The 20,765-nt window shown below is 36.0% G+C and overlaps 1 protein-coding gene and 1 non-coding gene across 2 annotated transcripts; both read left to right on the top strand.

Annotated features, from left to right (window-relative positions):
• Positions 1–1,109: 1,109 nt before the first annotated feature.
• LOC117330394 (melatonin receptor type 1B-B-like) lies at positions 1,110–19,867 on the top strand. The gene is made up of 3 exons (XM_033888660.1): positions 1,110–1,587; positions 13,439–13,736; positions 18,076–19,867. The coding sequence occupies exons 2-3, from the start codon at positions 13,460–13,462 to the stop codon at positions 18,924–18,926; spliced, it is 1,128 nt and encodes a 375-aa protein (XP_033744551.1). The 5' UTR covers positions 1,110–1,587; positions 13,439–13,459; the 3' UTR covers positions 18,927–19,867.
• Positions 17,146–17,217, top strand: Trnaa-cgc. Its single transcript has one exon. It is a non-coding gene; the product is annotated as a tRNA-Ala (tRNA).
• Positions 19,868–20,765: the final 898 nt, after the last annotated feature.

Here is a 20,765-nt window from a genome sequence, read left to right on the forward strand (position 1 = left end):
ATCCAGAACGTTACATTGTCACCAGCAGCCTGACATACACGGAACTTATGTTTATCTAATAACACTACCAGTCAATCGTCAGATTTGTCAGCTTTCCTTCCTGATAAGCAAGCAGGTATATATTCTTCATTTTTTAATCAGAAAAATGATGTAACAATGCTAAAATTCAACGTTTATACATTTTCGCACGCTTTTGAATGACACAATGATACTACTGCACTTCAGTCTAAAAGAGGTCTTAATGACTTCTCTTGATAAAGAAAGAAGATAAGATATATAAAGGTGAATATAGATTTACATGTAGAAGAGAACATCCGACTGAGTTGTTATATTTTGCTGTGTTTAAAGTTTGATTATCGCGATAACATAACGGAACATATGCCAACATCATGCATGCTTGGTGCTCATGCGGATGGTGGTTGGGTGAATGTGTTGGTCTTTTTATCAATTATTTGGCTCTTCTCATTTTAAACTTTGCAACTCCTCGTCCAATAGATAGTAGGCCAGTCAAGAGGTAGAATTTTACAAGAGGGTCCAATGAATGAGTTACTACTAAAGGGCTAGAAGACCCTTCGAGCATCACAACAAAGAGCACAAAACATGCGATTCGTGAAAATAGCATATGCTGCTATATATTATCGCGATACATCCCTATACTTAAATGTAACATAATTCTACACCTGTGGCGAAATCACTGTAGAATTTAACGCTAGTTCACCGCGGGTGTTTAAATAGTATCACACATAGCTTGAGATAGCTCTGTGGTTTTCTTTGGGGTTTTTTTTCAGATTCTACAACATTAGAAAACACGGTGTGGGTTTATATTCAGGTATATATAACCTGACTAAACAGATACTCTCGCAGACGTAGAGTTCAGCAACACTACATCAGCTTATAATACCATACAATTGTAAGTTAATTCGATAACCAGTCATTGGTGTCTAGTAACGTTATACGAATATGGATCATTAGCAAAGCGTCAAACAGCACTGACCAACCATAATTGGACCAACAAGGGACCACCACCGTGTGTATTCCTTAGAGTATGGCGATAATGGGCTGTCGTCGATGTTTACAACACTTTATTTAGATGGATGCAGTCGTTACAAAAGTTAAGAAAGGAGGACCGTCTTGTGCCTACTGGTCGGAGTCTCTAGGGTCCCGGTCACAGATCGCTGTCCGGAAATCGATACCATTCAGATCTAATCAACAGAGAAGGACAGAGATAGAGTATGGATATAGCATCACCAGGCAACAGCCGTCATCGCGATTCACTGGAGTGGCGCACACAGACTCGTGCTCGGCTACTGTAGCTTCGATACGGACTGAACTTGTTAAGTAGCATTAAAACGTTAATGGAAAAATCTCAAGATCTGAGTGTGTTGTTAGAAACAAAATCGAGATAGATGACCAATATCATCTTTACCGTAAAACTTTGTGACGGAAATCATAACTTGAACAGTCTTGAGCTGAGTGGTTTGAATTTCTATAATATTGGAGTAGTCACGCTACCGGACCTGTTGAGTTTAACTCAGCTCTGCAAACCGATCGGTGTTGAGGACATGTAGTACCAGTTTTAATTCACATGTGAGTATCTTATCATATTTTACAAAGTAGTAGTAATAATAATAATAATAATAGTAGTAGTAGTAGTAGTAGTAGTAGTAGTAATAGTAGTAGTAGTAGTAGTAATAGTATTAGTAGTAGTAGTAGTAGTAGTAGTAGTAGTAGTAGTGGTGGTGGTGGTGGTGGTGGTGGTGGTGGTAGTAGTAGTAGTAGTAGTAGTAGTAGTAGTAGTAGTAGTAGTAGTAGTAGTGGTGGTGGTGATGGTGGTGGTGAGGATGGTAGTGGTATATTAGTAGCAGTAGTACATGCAATAGTGGTTGAATAACAGTACAGTAACTTAGCGATATGATCAGAAATCACTGGATCAGTGTTAATGCAATTGCATATTTTATTCGCTATCATATTCCAATATGATGACATGCTTTAGATACTATCTCATAATTGCTTTTCCTTGTTTTTACGAACAACGCTTGCTTACTCTGTTTGCACATTCACAAGTGAGATGCTTTTGAATGTAACGTGTCACACTGCCTGGTTTCCTGATTATCTGTCAATTAAATGTTCAACGTTGAGCACTTAAACTGAAGAATGTACAACACTTTATTGTTCTGTTACTTCGATAAAGATCCGCGATAGCTCAGTCGGTTAGTATTTCTCGGGAAGATGAGAAGCTAAATAATGGACCTGTCTGTACTGTCGTGGTTGTTTCCTTTGGCAAGACACTTTACTATAGTTAGTCTGGAAGGCATGCAGGGGGTCTCCTGTATGTTGTGGTAGTCACCAACTACTATAGAGATACTCTAAATGACCCTGGCCGTTCAAAAAGGAGATACACCAAGCAAACATTAGGTAAATATACACAAATAATTAACAATTGCCCTTTCCCTAACGACTTATCGTGTGTGCTATAGACTCGTAGTTAATTAAATGGTAATGCGAAGTCTTATCGGCATCATGTGTGTGACTGCGTGTGTTTGTGTGAGGCTGAGATAGGTTCGTGTGATAAGCGAGGAACTGCTGTCTACTTTTTAATTAATATCTCACTGCAGCATTCTGATGAAGACACCCAGCAGAACACCCACCCGGTCATATAATACTGACACCCAGCAGAACACCCACCCGGTCATATAATACTGACACCCAGCAGAATACCCACCCGGTCACATAATACTGACACCCAGCAGAACACCCACCCGGTCATATAATACTGACACCCAGCAGAACACACACCCGGTTATATAATACTGACACCCAGCGGAACACCCACCCGGTCATATAATACTGACACCCACCGGAACACCCACCCGGTCATATAATACTGACACCCAGCAGAACACCCACCCGGTCATATAATACTGACACCCAGCGGAACACCCACCCGGTCATATAATACTGACACCCACCGGAACACCCACCCGGTCATATAATACTGACACCCACCGGAACACCCACCCGGTCACACTATAATGACAACGGGTAAACCAGATCATGTACTCTCAAAATACTGAAGGCTAAGCAGGGCTAATTTACTGTCTCGGACAAGGGACTGTCAGGCGCATCGTCAGGCAGTAGTCTCGGGCTTTCACATCACTTTTCAAGATAACATTTTTTTTATTAAACCATTTTCAAGAATTTATTATTTTAATAATATCATATGAAAATATTGATTTTCTATGGATGACATACCGGAGATAAAATATGTATGGAGAACGAATGTCCTCTCTGGCATTGTTAGAGTTAGACACAGTGATGACTAAGTTTCTTGAGGCAAAACAGCGATGATTGACATTTGTATCATAACAATTCAGGAGAGTCATGCTAGTTATTAAAGACACTATTAATCTATCGCCTGTTAAAATACACGCCTTAGTTTCCATATACATATGTACATTGTATATGACATTTGTATGATTTCTCACCTGCATATGTACATGAATGTCTCTTATGTTTATATGACATATATTATCATTACAAGATGTACAACATCTCACAGAACATAAGTCACGACTTTCACGGTATATTTTGTCAATATGTCTCAAATTTATCGTAAAATGTGTTATCAAATTTCTCGAATTACCTCAAGTGTCATCTCTGTGCATCTTGATTGAAATACCAAAAAATATACCGGTATATATATATCCCGGGGAGACACTAAATCCTAACACATTTAGGTCAAATACAGAGTTGATTTTTGCAATGTTACACTTGCCATTGATGTTGTTTATAACTAACGTATCAGACACGTGGATTTCAGGTTTTATTCATTTATCATGTTGATTCCTATTTCTCAGAATGGTAGATGAGCTTTTTAAAAGATCTGCTAAATAGTTTAAGTTCACCTTCCAAAATCCTCACATCTATAGTTCTCTATAAATAGTCCGTGGCATCTGATAAATGTACACTCCGGACCTCTACAGCTTCCGTGTCGGAAAAACAAACTAGATATAAATCTTCGATGTTATCCGGTATCACACAGTGTTCCTTATCATCTGTCTGATGGCTATCAAAGAGTTCTTTGGATAATGATTAACGCTTGTTAGCCAGGATCCAACATTTAGAACGACTGTGGAGTTTAAATAGTAGGAACAGGAAAATGCAAGGAAGCGGCGACAGGTGTGTTTATTAATTAAGGAGGATCGGATGTGTTGTTCGGGCAAATATATTGCCTAGTCTTCTTACAGTTCGGACAAGGATGGTTTTCCTAATTAAGGATTGGAAAGGTATTTATGTTGTCGAATGCAGTATCTGGCAGATGTGTCGCATATTATTAGGTGTCAGACAGGTATGTTGTCTAATTAAATGTCAGACAGGTATTCTGTCCAATTAAAGACATACTTATTTATTATTGATAAGGATCAGTAGTTTACTCCGAATTTGTTGACATTAGATAATCGATAGGTGTTATCTAGTTCATTATTGTTGAGATGCTTGTGATTTAATTATCAACAAAACGATTATTTTTTATCAATGACACATTGATTTGTATATGGCCAAAACTAAGAACATACATCTATCGCCTGCTAATTGCGAGGAACAAGTCAATATACTACATATCGGGCGCACTTACCGTACTGCCAACGATAATGGATATGTAGAATAGAGGCAGACAGTCAATTGGTATACAACAGTATGACTGTCGGATTATACATTTTGAAAAAAATATATAGATTCGTAAATATAATATCAACACGTTACTAAGGATTTGTTTGTTTGTTTCTTTGCTATGTTTATTGCCCCTTGAACAGCCAGTGTCATTTTGAGGCAGGTTCTCCTTGTATTAGTTGGTGACTACCTTACTGAACAGCATACGGAAGGCCCGTCGCATGTCATCCAGAGTAATTAGTGTTAAGTGTCTTCCCCAAAGACACAACCACTAAAGCACAGACTGCCCCGTTTCTCAACTTTCCAAGAAACAAAAACCGACACGGCTAGGTCGTCACATCATCTTACAAGGCCAGCACTCTAATCGACCGAGCTATCACGGCCCCTTTGAACATATAAGGAAGCAGTCGAGACATTATGTATGGTTATATGAAGAAACAGTATAACAATTAGATTTTATTACCGAAACGAAACATTCCGGGCAGTTAGATGATATAACGAAACAGCCCGGGCAGGTAGATGGTATAATGAAACAGCCCGAGCAGTTAGATGATATAATGAAACAGTCCAGACAATTAGATTGTATGAAGAAACCGTCCAGACAGTTTTGTTATATGAAGAAACAGTCAAGGCAGTTTCGTTTTATTAAGAAGTCCTATTTACCTTTCCACTATTTTGGATTGTTTCGTTGACGTTTTTGTGTTGTTTCATTAGTAATTGCGTGTTGCCTTTGTGGTTTATGTTGTTTAATTGTATTGTTTGTGTGGGTTGATTTAGTTGTATATTGATGTTTTTGTCGTGTACTTGTATTGATGGTATGTTTTACCTACGTTCGGGCGCTGATGATTATTTTGATTCGATATTTTGCTCTCCTGTATCTAACTTTGTATTAAAATTTGTGACGTGTTTGTACAATCGTTTGACATACATTGTATGTATAATTGTACATAGTTGTTGTTGTTGTTGCCGCTGTATGCTGTGTCATTCTGTCCAAATGCTATTCTAAATGTTTCTCTTTTATGTCTGTTATCGAGGTTTAATTAGCTAAAAATGTGTCATAAAACAGCGAGCACACAACTGGTTTTTCTTGTACACTGTGACAAACAGGAAGCGAAAGATCATTTCTGGTGCACGGCATAAGGTCTTTGGGGTCTGCATATTTACAACATTGGACGCGAGAAAAATACGATTTAAAAATACAAATTAAACAACACTCTTTTAGCAAATAAAATAAAATGGTTTTTCCAAGGTATTCAGTCGTAATAACTTGTTCTTATTAAACACTAATGCCGAGCACCCTTTCATTTAGAATTCATATGTATTGAAATAATAAACATAATCATATAGATTTGTTTTTCGATGTTCTTAGTGTTTTCCTTATGAATTAAACATTGGTGCTATGACACAGCTGGGTGTTCCAATTGATCTGTCAATAACACTATTTGATCCGGTCTTATTTATATAGAACCTAACTACGTATGAGCTCAATGTGATTCCAGAGTCTGAGTTCTTTTTCCTGTTTACAATTGCTTCTACTGCGCGTGCTATTTAGACAGCCAGAGCAAGCTGTCGCATGTTAATTAGGCCCGTGCGATATGAGTACTCTGTCGTGAAGCTTTGACACGTCGATTAGAAACATTTATTGATTTTGGGGGAGTTCATTAGCAAAACCTGTAACACCAATATGAACACTTTTCTCTAATTTCATTTGAAATTTCCAACTCCGTCTTTTACAAGAATACTTTGAAGTATGGTAAAAAAAATAATGCAACAGCGCTAATATGTTGTTGTGTTTCCTAGAAAGTACTGAAGCTATGCATATATGACATTACAATGGCGTGTTGTAGAAGGTAAAAACCAACTTGATGATATGAGCGATAGGATACATAACCAGCCTTTCCTTAATGATGCACTGCTTTATTTCTGAAATGATCATGACAAATTGTATTCAAAACGAGACTACAACTAACCATTCCCAACGACTGATTTGTTTTATTGCACCCTTCTTTAATATTCCCTTATAACACGTTTAGTCTATTATTATCCATTGTGCTTTGTCAATCTTCACTGTTAATGCATTTCGTTAAACTAATTAATTTGATTTTCAGTCTACTTAGTAGCTCTGTGTAAATCAATACAACACATACATTTGTAATGACGTTTGCATGCCTAAGACATTTTTTGTACCGAAGATTTTCCCCTTCGCTGTATTTTTATACATGTACAATGTAGTTGTATTTAGAAGACCTGGAAACTCGTCCTACTTATTACGTAATGACCATCGAGAGAAAAAGTTGATTGGTTTTGGTAGTAAATTTTGCCGACTAATGGTCATTTAAACTGTCTAACGCATCACTACGTAATTACTGATAGTTGGATAATTGACTAGAATTTTCCCGGTTTTTCGTTTTAAGTTGAATCATTCAATTGCCAAGAGAGAAATATCACTGATTCAAATTTACTTTCTACTTTCAAAACAAGAACGAAATTATCTGTTCCATTCTGTATTCTATTAACTTCACAAATACTTTTTGTCATTGAATATTTATTCCCCATCTTTGCAATTGTTTACAATATACGAAACAGTCTGGATAATTACCAAATACCTCAAACAAGCGCCAAAATATCTATGTACCGCAACAACAGCATTGATATATAATGATGTGTCTACCTCCGATATATGGGGCTCAGCGGAAGGTCTTGCAGTCTTCATAGTTCTAAGAAATACAAGAAGCTCCAATGAACACATTTATTTAGCTGATTTAAAACACTAGATCAATAAATTTAATTGTCAATACATAATCAAATTAGTCCAGATCCAGCATGGCGGTCCAAGTTGCGTTTCACTTTGCCAGATTTCATTACAAAATCAATATTAAAATCGGTAATTATGAACGTACTCAAATACAACTTTATAGCAACAGTATTTTAACCATAGAGTAAAACGAATACTACATAAGTATAATTCTGATAAAATAATATCTTATCACGTTTATTGCTGTTTTGTCTCTATAGGGTTCATCAAAACAAAGACCAGATATGTTCGAGAATCCTGACAAAAGCATGTCTTTATTGATTAAGGATCTAGTGAGATTATCATGCCAATTGGATATTTTAAGGCATCATTAACTGCATGCCAACTCATATCCATTACCCAACTATCTCGTAAACATGTCCGGGAATTAACGGAACTCCTCACAAGCCGGAAATGTTCACATGACTGTGAGGAAATTAAAGTAACTAAAGAAAAATTAACACGTAGCGTGTATCAAAACGATATATGAAGTTCGGACATACTTTGCACACCGCATGTACTTCAGAAACGGAGATATATAATGACAACTGAAGTTCATTCAAGGTTTAAACAATTCTTAAGTATATTTTTCTAATGCAGCTGTATATTGGTAACGCTGAGATGAAAGGGGAAAATTGTCTTTTACATCAAACAGACACACCCCTCTTGAAATAAAACACTCAAGGAACTAATATAAACATAAAGACAATTTTCATTAGCCTATACTGGCACTTCTATTAAACAATGTGATAGATAGTTACGTTATGTTTTTTTATCATTTCAAAAGTCCAACACGATATATTATTTCTATCACTTATGCAATGACTTCAAAATTGTTGATAAACAAGTGTTAAATAAGTATCATAATTGTGTTAATGTATTCCTGTATGCAACACTGCCACCTCACATTTGTACTTTTATATAATTCATACAAATAAATCAAATTGGATTTTACTGGTCCATACAAACATTAACTATAGATACGTACCATATGTATGGTTTAAATGACATTGGTGAGAAGTAGACATAACTCGTTTTTAACGTATAACAGACTCTACATCTGTACAACTCGATGCTTTGAAGGGGAAATAGAAATTCCTTTTTCTTACTCCTAAATGATACGACTCACTTTATCTAAACATACTTTAACTACATTTTAAAAAGTTAATTGCATGTACATGTCAATAACTCAATAATTCTACATTTGATTTCCCAAGAGATGCAGTTTTTTCACCGGGGCTAATTTAGCTAGGGAATTTTTCGTGCTGATTGAGACTTTCTACAAAAAGATTCCTATTAGATGTCGGGTAATTTAAGAGTCATGATGCGAATTCGAATTCAATGGTTATGTTTTAGTCAGAAAGAGGCGTTCCTTCATTTCGCCAGACCTGAAGACTCTTTTTCTGGGTTCCATCTTTCATAGTGAGAAGTTAGGTATTTTATGTATTCAATCACGGAAGCTTAATGACTTCACCTTTTGTTTATACCTGAATGGGATGTTTACTTATTATCTCGCTACCACATGTAATGATGGCAACATGGATGTTGTGTTTAGTGTATAGTTCTTAAATCACGCGGCTAATGACAGTTTGCGGTTGTCCGTTCCCGAGTATTTACTTTCTAACAACCACGCCTTGTATACATTCTGTAGTTAACACTTCCGTATGTTTGCACATATATATGTAAACAGTCGCTGGATATTTATTTTAGCGCTATATTATATGACCGCGGATATAGCGAAACTGTATCCCCGCGAAAATGACCAACTATACAGTACCTGTTCACGGTTGCTAGATGCTGACTGACGTTAACGTTGCCTGCTGTTTTATGTGTTAAGACGAGTTCATCTTCTCGGATCTACGTGTCATGGTGCAGATGTCGATATTGTTAAAACCAGTTTTATATTTTACGAAACACGTCTTACCGTCCAGAAGTATTAACGTATTAAACAGTAGAACTTTAAATAACGACAGTAACATGTTTCCATTCACACTACAAAAATCGTAATCACTACGGCAACAAACAAGTAGAGTCAATAATGTTATATTCTTACGTAAACATCCACTCAAATTGTAATGCAGACCTGATTGAAATTTTATCTGATTTTCAGATTGATGGAATTTTGTACCGATCTGTCTGAAGACGCTATTTATCACTAGGTTGAGTGACGTCAGCGGAGATTTGTTTGTTCGAGTTACTGCTAAGAGCGCATTTATAGTAGCAACACAACCCAAACAAACAAACGTTTCTACTGGTTTAACACTAGAATTGATTTCACATCAACTGTTGATTTTGTTATGGCAATGGATATAAATCTTGATTAGCAATTACATCGACTGTTAATTGGTCCCTGAACAGTAATGAATAAAAAATTGTTTCCGATTCCTGATCGTCAAGACCAAAAACATATTCCCACAGCGATGTTAGATTGGTACCGGTATTGGTGTCAATAATAAACATGGAAAGAGAAAATCAATAACTATACTGGATAAACAAAACATATCTGCCTTGATTTTAACCTGGTTTTTTTTGTGTGTGTATTTTCATATATGAGATTATTCTGAGGTATCAATGCAGATTTATATTTTTGTTTATATTTAAATTTGCCACTGTTTTTATTTAGAGACAAAATTTGTTTTGAAACTGTGAAACGTTATATTTCGTTCGATAGTTAACAGAACAATAAAAAAAGTCTTTAATCTGACAACTCAACTCGTATGCAACATTCATTTCACTTTAAATACTTGTGATTGGACACGAGATTCAGTACGGAGGTCACAACATATCAGTCGTTCGATTGCCGAGTTACCTAGCTCTCCCCAGACCCCAGTGCATACAAGTAAGAAGAACCGGCTATTTTTAATCAAATACGAGTACATGTACATAGACATTCGATATACTGTACATTTATATGTTTATCTACAGTACTATAGAATATAAACAGTTCTATCGTAGTGTATAACTGTCACCTTTACCGGGTACATCGTACATGTGTTTACAATCATTAATGAAGGTCATTGTTATTCTTAACGTCCGACATGTATTCGATCGGAATAGGCCTCGGCTGACCTCCCGATCATACTGTTTTTCTACTCTTTTTATTCGCAATTTCTTCAGTAGAGATGCAACTTGTTATTTCCGACAGCAGTGTAATGATTAGATCAGTTTATGATTGGGAGTTGCCCGTTTGATAATTTAGGTTATCTGATTTTTTTCTCCAGTTTTAAAGGACAGTTTCTCCGATATATTTACATTCCGTTGTAAACAGGAAACGTACACAGGACAGATTATTCTTTCATGTAAATTCAAAAGAAATTATTATCAAGGTTCGGCACGTGCAGGACTAGTAATCATTTTTGCAAACGAGGCGTTTCAGACTTGATGAGATATTTTATGTGGGATCCAAGCGAAGTAGTGATATGAACCAAGAGCACGATTACCATGAACATGCCATACTGAAGCCTGGTAAAAATGTTGTTGTCACTCAGGTCACCAAGGAGTTCCGTAGGAAGACGCTATTCCGAGACATTGTAATGTCCTAATTTGATTTCATTCTGTATCAGTAACATTCCGACAGTATAGCTGTAAAAACGGTTAATGGACCTTTGTCATGCTATATATGATAGAATACTGGTCCTCTTGAGAAAGGCCCGGTATGTAGTTGTCGCCTAAGGTAGACAGTGTACCAGTTTTAATACAGATACATTGCAATGATTGTCCCTCACCAACAAGGTTATCTAATGCAATACATTATAGGCCAGACTTTCCTTCTAACTAAAATGTCGACACGCGATGTCTGTACTTACAATGACACTGGCAATGTATAATGGCTGCAGTCCGTAGAGAAGTAACTAAATCACTCAATTTGTACCGTCTTTTTTATTATTATTTTCTGTTTTTGATTTACTTTGTTTTCAGTCTTGTCTGACCTCAGTACACTTGTGATAGTAAATTCCGTGAGTTTGATTAAGAAAACATGCATGCCTACTTACATTAGTGGTAATGCATTTGCAGAATTTACGCCATACTGCCTGTACAAGATAATTTCGAAGGAAATATGTTGTTTACGAGATGATCCGCTGCAATATTCCGAAAAGCAAATTGAAAAAGACACGAAAGAAGATATCAAAGAATTCGATACTTCAGATCTATAGTATGATACAAGTAGATTAGAGACTGCTTATCTGCGGAGAAATTAGAAACCGCATATATAGCTATATATCTATAAATTAGCGACCACGTATCTTTGTGCTAATTAAATATTATAATTCCATCGATTTCCAATACCACATATTTATATACAGATGGTCATATCACATACAGTGTATGTACAAATTAGAGGCCGCATACATATGTAGAAATTATACATCATATATCTATTTGAAAATCATAACCCGCAAATTTATCTTCAAATGAGATACCATAGATGCATATATCTATAAATCAGAGGCAGTAAATTTATACGGATTAGAAACCTCGTAACTACGTACTTATTAGAGCCCACGTGCTTATTTACAAATTTTAGACAATAAATCAAAGCTTGAGCGTACATTATGTACCGGTATTTGTACATCCGCGTATTGATACGAAAACGATTCCGATTTGTAGTTGTAAATATTGACACGAAATTAAGCAGTTAAACGATCGGACTAGTCAATGGTTCCATCTTTCTGTGACATCGCGTTACTTTCTCAACAAACACATGTAATAATAGGATAGTTAATGTTGTTCTACTCGACATATCGACTGTTATATTACATATGTACTTGTTCAGCAAGTTGTTAGTGATACAATGAATAAGCCTACATATACTTATTAATATGTTTTGAGAAAGGTCAGCATGTCCTCTTCCATAACATACAATGTAACAAGCAAAATTAAAAACATTTCAAAACGACAGATTACAACGTGCATTTTGTTACTCTTTCGTATACGTGTAACCAAGACTCCTTCAGCTTAGCCTTTACCCTATTATATTAATAGTAATTGTCAGTATAGACATTTTTCTTTGATGTTTTTCGTGATCAATGCTATTAACAAGTATCAACTGCTGACATGGCCGTTGGCATTGTTATTACTGCTACTATGGTGTCTCTCCGTGTGTCAGTCAGTCAGGTAACGTACAGAGGTCTTCTCATAACCTCCAATAGCTTTGTGGGATGTTCTGCTATTCGGAATAGCTACTGACTCTCTACGGAGAGTTCTAAATGACTGGTGTTTTTTTTGGGTTTTTTTTAAACAAAACGTTTTAAAGTTTGCCTGCTTGTAGTAAATCAATATTATTTTTCTACAAATCAAGTTAAACTATGTTTGACGTCTGGTATTATTAACATTTAAAATTTGCGATCATGCAACAAATGAATTATTTAGAGTTGCAGGTACATTTGTTTCCGTTTTAACTGACAATGCCTCTTTCCTCGTGAAACAGAAAGTTCTCGGTTCTGACACAACAGAGATGGGACAGCTAATGCTCTTTACCACTTTGGACTCCAGGGGGAGGGTATTGATTAATGATTTAAGGGGATGGTGATCTTAACATTGGTTTATGCTAGAAAAGAAAAAATATGTTGACAGAGCATTCGCTATGACTTGAACGTTGACTTGAGATGGGCGTGTGCCTCGGCAATGTTATTGTATGTAATATAAATTTTAAAAGGATTCAAGTCTGCTGCCGAGAAAGAAGCTCAATCCCATCAGCAAGTTAAAAGCTTAAACATGATAAAACTGAATTATAAATGAGAACAGTATCTTTGCGGCGCAGCAATAATAGGTGCTTGTTTTGGCACTAGAAATATTTTTATGTCTTTACATCTACCAACCGTTGCATGTATAACGATTTTGGGGGCAGTTTTGCCATCAGAATGTTGAAGACGTCCCTTCCCATAGAGACCGATGACAACACTGTACTCAATGTTGTGCTTGGTTACACGTAGCAATGTTATTATTATAATAGCTTATCATTGTGTGTGTTGGCAGGGTGATAACTAGTCAAACAAAATGGATAACTATACAACAACGATGGAAGCCCCGACTGCCATCCATTCTGATCAGATATGGGGCCGCCACCAGTTCCTTCAGGAGAGCCCTGGACTTGCTATTCCTTGTATCATTGTCCTCACATTTGCTTCCATCGTCGGAACTTTCGGAAACGTTCTAGTGATCGTCGCAGTATCAACGCAGAAGTCACTAAAGAATAGGGAGTCTATCTTCATCGTCAACTTGGCTATATCTGATCTATATATCACTACGGTAGCTGACCCTATGGGTATAGTAGGTAAGTAACTCGTGTAATCATTAGCTAAATCAGTCGTTGTTCAGGATTTACAAATGTACAAGTTAGTTTACTACAGTCCATTTGGGAATCAAGAATCGATAGCTGACCATTTATACTTGCAATTTTGTCCTAACAGTGGTGTATGTATACAGCATGTAATTAATTTAGCTTCTAGTGACAAAGATCCTTGTGGTAACAAAGGGTTACAGTGTGTAAGGTGTCTAGTTAATAATGATTTAGACCATGTGGTGGCCGTTAGATACAATGTATAAGGTGTCTAGTTAATAATGATTTAGACCATGTGGTGGCCGTTAGATACAATGTATAAGGTGTCTAGTTAATCATGATTTAGACCATGTGGTGGCCGTTAGATACAATGTATAAGGTGTCTAGTTAATCATGATTTAGACCATGTGGTGGCCATTAGATACAATGTATAAGGTGTCTAGTTAATCATGATTTAGACCATGTGGTGGCCGTTAGATACAATGTATAAGGTGTCTAGTTAATCATGATTTAGACCATGTAGTAGTTATGACCTTAGTCGTGTGTTATTCTATAAATACAATATTTAAGGTGTCTAGTTTCTCTGATGGTATCCTATCGATACAATGTGTTTATCTATATTTTGTACGTGACTCTAGTCCGCGTTGCATCCTACGGTAACCTATGGATACAATGTACTGGCATTGGTCTAATTCCTCGTGAGAATATTCCTAGTGACATCTTGTGGTATCCTATAGATACAATAAATTGTCTTGTTTTTGTGACTGTATTCCGTGTGGCATTTTATGGTATCCTATAGATACAATGTATTTACGTAGTTTCACATGACTATAGTTCTTGTAACATCCTATGGATAGAATGTGTAAGGTGTCTATTTTCTCGTGGGTATATAGCCCCATAAAGCCCCTTATTGTCTATGTAAACAATGTGTCAGGTTCCTAGGTACCAAATTCTCTGTGTTAACCGCAGGAGGTATGACTTGATCCCCGTGACTGCCATAAGATGTTCGTCCTTTTTGCATCATTTTTTACTGTTGCTAATTTCTCAACTTTCAATTGATGAAACCAGCTGAACCATCGACCTACAACTACCATTCTTAAATAAAAAAAGTCGAGCCGTTTCCATTAGTAACTGTCGTACAGCTAACCTAAAATCGATCTCTGCCACCGTTATTCTATTAATTAAAATAAAATATATCGTTGTTATGATCAATTGACTCCGTCATTTGACTATTTCCGTATATGACAGAACACTAGGAACCCGTATGATACTAATAAGTTTACGGGTTATCGGATTGGGTCGAGAAGCTTGGTGCTTGTGATCGTAAAGCTGAAGTTCAGGTGGAACCTATAATGTATACACAGTCATTTTGATGAGGCTATAAACCTTCAGAGAAAATTGCTTTTTTTATTGGAAATTATGTGTGTACAGTTGATGAACCTTTTACGACCTGCATGTAATGGCTGGGGAATAATAAACTGTGACACAGATAAATAATGAAACGCCGGTTTTAGTAATTGTATATGTGTTAATATGGACACTGGAACGATATGACATGCACCATATTAAACCGAAACTTGTAAAGAAAAATCAACACAGCTTTCACCGACGAATGTAATAGTGATCATTTAAATGATAATCATCATAAAGTCATTAAAAACCAATGTAATGTGATATCAGAGGTGTTTAATGTTCATTAAAATGCTTCTGATTGATTTTAGATAATGATCTCATTTTGACCTAGATATACATGGATACTCTCGGCGATAAACCAGGAGATGATTGGCCTTCCGAAACACACGGTTTTATCTTATTGATATATATTTATTTAATGATCCTAGAGTAAATCCTTTGTTTGTTTGTTTATTTACAAGCCCGTATTTTTTCGTTTTCCCAAATATAGACTTTAAAAAAAGATATGACATATTTACTTGTTTATAAGATTATTATATAAATAATAGATAGCTGAATGAACAACTATGTACTAATTGATTTTACATACGTTTATGTAAATATTGTGGTAATACAGTGAAAATCATCGATTTTTATGTATGAATGTTATAATATCTAGAGATACGGATTCTCTGACGATTAATTATATCGCTGCAGTGAAAAATTGTAAATAAAGGGAAACCCTAGGTTTATGTTCTTGTATTAAAAATGTCTCTTCTTTATTCAAAGTCATATTTATGCGACTACTTTATGTGTTAATAGAGAAGAACATCAAGTTCAAACTATCATATAAATCCCATAATACAGGTTAGTCACATAGATAAATCGGCTGGCATACTAGCAGCTGTGTATGTTGTGTATGACAAATCTTATACCAGAAGGAACAATCTTCCCTATTTTGAAAAATGATTTTGATCTCAAACGACCAATTCAATTCAGGCATTTTTGTTCTCTTATCTTTTTAATGCTCCAAGGCCAGCTTTGTTGGATGACGGCCAGTGTTAAGGCCTTGGGTTCCGTCTCCTTACCAATATTGTCCTCGCACAGGAGGGTTCTTACTCTCTGTAATCTTAAATTTAACATTCTTCAATCAATCACATTTGCTCATTGGATTTTCATAACTATCATACACCCATTGGCATAAAGTAAGCATCATTATTATGTATATTGTATCCATAATCATATCGTACACATCATTAATTGATTAATCCATTCATTTATATGCTGGACTGGTTGTGGTAGTTTGGTTATGGGTGGTTACATTAGGTTACAGTGACACTTTCATAAAGCGAGACTGTTGTGTATTTGTTTCATCTAGACGATCTGTTTATCTATTTGTATTCAATTGCAGATTTAACAAGCATTTTCGAGAGTATTGATAAAGCAACACATGTCTCATACAGGCCCCCGCTAAACCAGTAACATTGACCTTGAAACCTGAAACTCGAAGTTGATATGTAGCTTCTCATACTGAAGTGTCATGCCAACTTTCATCAACATTATTTGAAGCATTGTCGAGAAAATTGTAGAAAACTGAGGGGGCCGACAGACGGACGGACGGGGAGGACACCTATAGTCCCCCGGTTTCACCGGTAGGGGACTAAAAACATCATATCAAGCTGATTTTGGCAGATTTATGAACCTTATTTATTTACTCTCTAGATTCTGTACAAATGTAGGCGACAGGTGTTATGTAATTGGTGAAAAAGAATGTATGAATTTTTGACAAGAATACATACGTTTAAATTATATCTTTATATCCATCAGAACTTATTAGCTGTGCAAGTATATGAATGCTAATTCTCTATTTTATATTTATACAGCTACATTTTTTTTTTTATATAATATTGATTATTAGATGCTTCTGATATATCTTTATCAGTAATTGATAAAATGTATACACCGAAGATAAACCTACATTCCTGCTATCGAAACTATATATACATATATAGGGGATGTAGCTCAGTGGTAGAGCGTTCGCTTCGCATGTGAAAGGCCCCGGGTTCAATCCCCGGCATCTCCACAATTTTTACCAATTATTTTACCCATGCTTAATTACATGTTTTATTCTGGATGCAATATATCACCCAAAAACATCATATCCACTAGTAGTGTTTGTATGTTTCATTACAGTATGCACGTATTTTACTTCCTTCCGAAAGTACATTTGGAAAAAATTATATAATGCTCTCACTATAATGAAGGCGTATCTAACTATGTAGTTCTATAATCATTCAGACGATGGCGGATATTAACCAACAATCCAGATGTCATCCGTGTTCATATCATTTTGTTATAATGTTCTTCGTCACGTAACGGTATCATGAATAGGATTTCAATGACGTAATCAGTTATCACGTGCTGAAGATGAATTTCATTCTTTCTGGTTTTGAATTAAAAAACAAATGAGAACAAAATCAACTGAACATTGCATAGTTTGGACACTTAAAACTGTTCAAATGGAATACATGTATAGATCTGCTCTTAAGTATTTTTTCTATTCGATTGTCGATCCCAATACTTAAGAATTAACGTGATTTATTTTGTAATTTATGTTCAAGAGATGTATGATGAAAGTGCACACGTATTTTTGTATGATAGTTTCATAACTTATATCTATAAACCAATCCTTATAATTTGATCTGCTGTACATAATCCCTGTGGAAATACACATTATTAATGGACTTTGTTCTCTTAAAAATCATTACACCACTGTATCAGCCAACCAACACCGACATTAGAAACGGCGATGTTATTTTTATGGGCTTTTTTTTTACCAAGCTAATGAAAATGCATATTACATGCAAGATTGAATTATATATATATTTATAATCATTTAGAGATGTTACAATTTCGTTAATAATAGGCCTTGTAATTTCAGCTAAACTCGAAGGCGAGCAGTTCTTCGATCGTGTTCCAGGACTGTGTCGAACGATAGCCTCCATATGTACTGTTTCCTGTATCGTGTCCCTGGGCTCCATCGCCTGCCTCAGCTTTAACAGGTACATCCACATATGCCATAACCGTCACTACAACCGGATCTTCACCGGCCGGAATTGCATCATCATATGTGGCGCCCTCTATATGGTCGGTATCACACTGGTGCTTCTTAATCTGGCTGGAATAGGCGACCACAGCTTCGACCGTAAGAGTTTAGAATGTATCTGGGATAGGATGGCTACCTTCCCCTATACCGTCGTTTTTTCAGTGACTCTTGTCTGGGTGCCAGTTATTGTGACAGGAATTTCCTATATCAGTTTGTATATATATGTTTTAAAAAGTCAGAAACGCATTCAACAACATTCACAACTTTCTGCCACTATGATATCAGCCTCTGATATCACGGATGCTGAAAAAAACGAAAGACGACAAAAACCAAACCACCAGGACCACCTATCAATTCCATCATTATTACAAAGAAAAGCCGTTCGGAAGTCCCTCCACCTCGCTCGGACTATCTTTGTGGTGTACGCTGTGTTTTCGACTTGCTGGATACCCTTCGCTATATTGATGGTTGTAGACACCCATAACACTTTCTCCCATGCCATCCATCTGTATATCACAGTTTTTGCACATCTCCATCCCTCACTTAACTGGCTTGTGTATTACATTACCAACAAGAAATTTGCAGTTGCCTTCGACAAATTGGTGTTTATGAAAAGATGGGTGCCCCGATTGAGACCAGCCGAGCTCTCACAACATAGTACAATGGCCCACCAACGAGAAACATAAACTGTAACATCGAAATAATGTGTATATCCATAACATATCAATTATATATTACGCTAGCAAACCTGAACAGGAGAAATAGGTAGTTTTTCAGAGACATTGCATTGCGTCGACAATCACAGCCGTGGACATAGGATTGACAAAGGTACTCCACCATGGTATAGCTACAACGACACAAGCTTCTTAACTCCCCTTCATCCATAGCTTGTTGTACAGTGTATACAAACGAATATACTACGAACAAAACCCTTCCTACCTTATGTTTTGTAAATCACACCGACGTTTGTATGTTATGATAGCTTGCTAACATACACAAGATCATGATTATACTGTCAAAACTACGAGGCTATCCAACAAAATTGGCATTTGATAATGACAAAATAAACATGTTGACATGTCTCATGTTTATTATTGAGCAACTTCATTAATGTACATTTACATGTATTCAACATGCATGAATACAAGGTTTTATCTTACTTCTATGCCGGACAGGAGTTGTGTTTTCCAGCTAGAACCTCGCCTAAGTTAAGGTTGTCGGTAAAGTTCTAAGAACTTCAGTTTCATGGAGAATGTAATTCTCCATACTTTCTTTAAAAAACTGTATTAACGATCGATAAATGATTATGTTTTTAGAAACATAATTTGCTTTCTGTTACGTTTGTACATTCCTATGCTAGCGTCAAGCAAATTATAATTATAAAAGTAATTTTTCTTCACGAACATTAGTTTGGTTTAGGAAAGTGTACTGATATATCTATGATGACAGTATATTCTGCATGCGCTAGTAAATGTCTCTGGGCTGACATCGGTCAGGATTCCTCTACCCGACTGATTTGTATCGACATAACCAAGTTGTTTATTTGATATGTATTCCCCCGAGTAATGATACAATGTAATAAACAAAGTATTTGTGCCGCCAGCTCTGTTAGGCAGTGCAAGATCTAGTCTGTGTAAACTGATTTATGTAATTTGAGCGAGCTGTTTTATTTAATTAATTTGTGCTATTTATGGTTTACACCAAATTTGAATACCAGCAAACAAGATGGACATTTTAATCACAAAGAGTGCAGAATAATTAAATAAGAAGACAGCCAAAGGGAAGAACGTCAAGGAACGTAATGTGAAGTCCCCTCAGAAAACAGAATTGTTTTCGTAATAGGTCACTTATTCTAAATATATCTAATTGAAACTGATGATAATTGGAAAGATATATTGGGGAATATGATCCAAGTTTGATCACATTCTCCAAACTTTTAAAAGATATTATGTGAAAGGATATATACCCTTGGGAAATATGTTATCATCAACTACATTTTGTATAATGAAAATTTTATTAAAGAAGACACACATGGGAAATATGTTGTCCTAAACCTACTGAAAATATTATGGAGGGTGAACCACTAAATGGATTATCGAGTTAATATGAGTAGTTATATTGCCTATAGTAACAGCGATAAGTTTCCCCAGGATCCCAATAACGACCCAGTAACGTTGTCCGCCCGGATGTGTGTGGCCTTAATTTATCACACCCGACTGTAGTAAAATGTAAACAATAAATCAAATTGTCCAGTTATCAAATATAATCATGTAGTCCAACATGTGGTGAACAATTATCATTAAAAGGGCTGTCCAACAACTAGTTTAATATGCATGATACGCGTGATTTCAACAACCTCAAATGGACATAGTATATAATACGTGATGCCAAACACAGGGGACTTGGCACGATTTTCCAAATGATGGTCCATATATATATGTATGATAGTGTCTGACAGACACTATAATACATATATATATGGACCATCATTTGGAAAATCGTGCCAAGCCCATGTGATGCCAAAC

Source organism: Pecten maximus, chromosome 7, assembly GCF_902652985.1.
Source record: "Pecten maximus chromosome 7, xPecMax1.1, whole genome shotgun sequence".
Taxonomy (NCBI): Eukaryota; Metazoa; Mollusca; class Bivalvia; order Pectinida; family Pectinidae; genus Pecten; species Pecten maximus.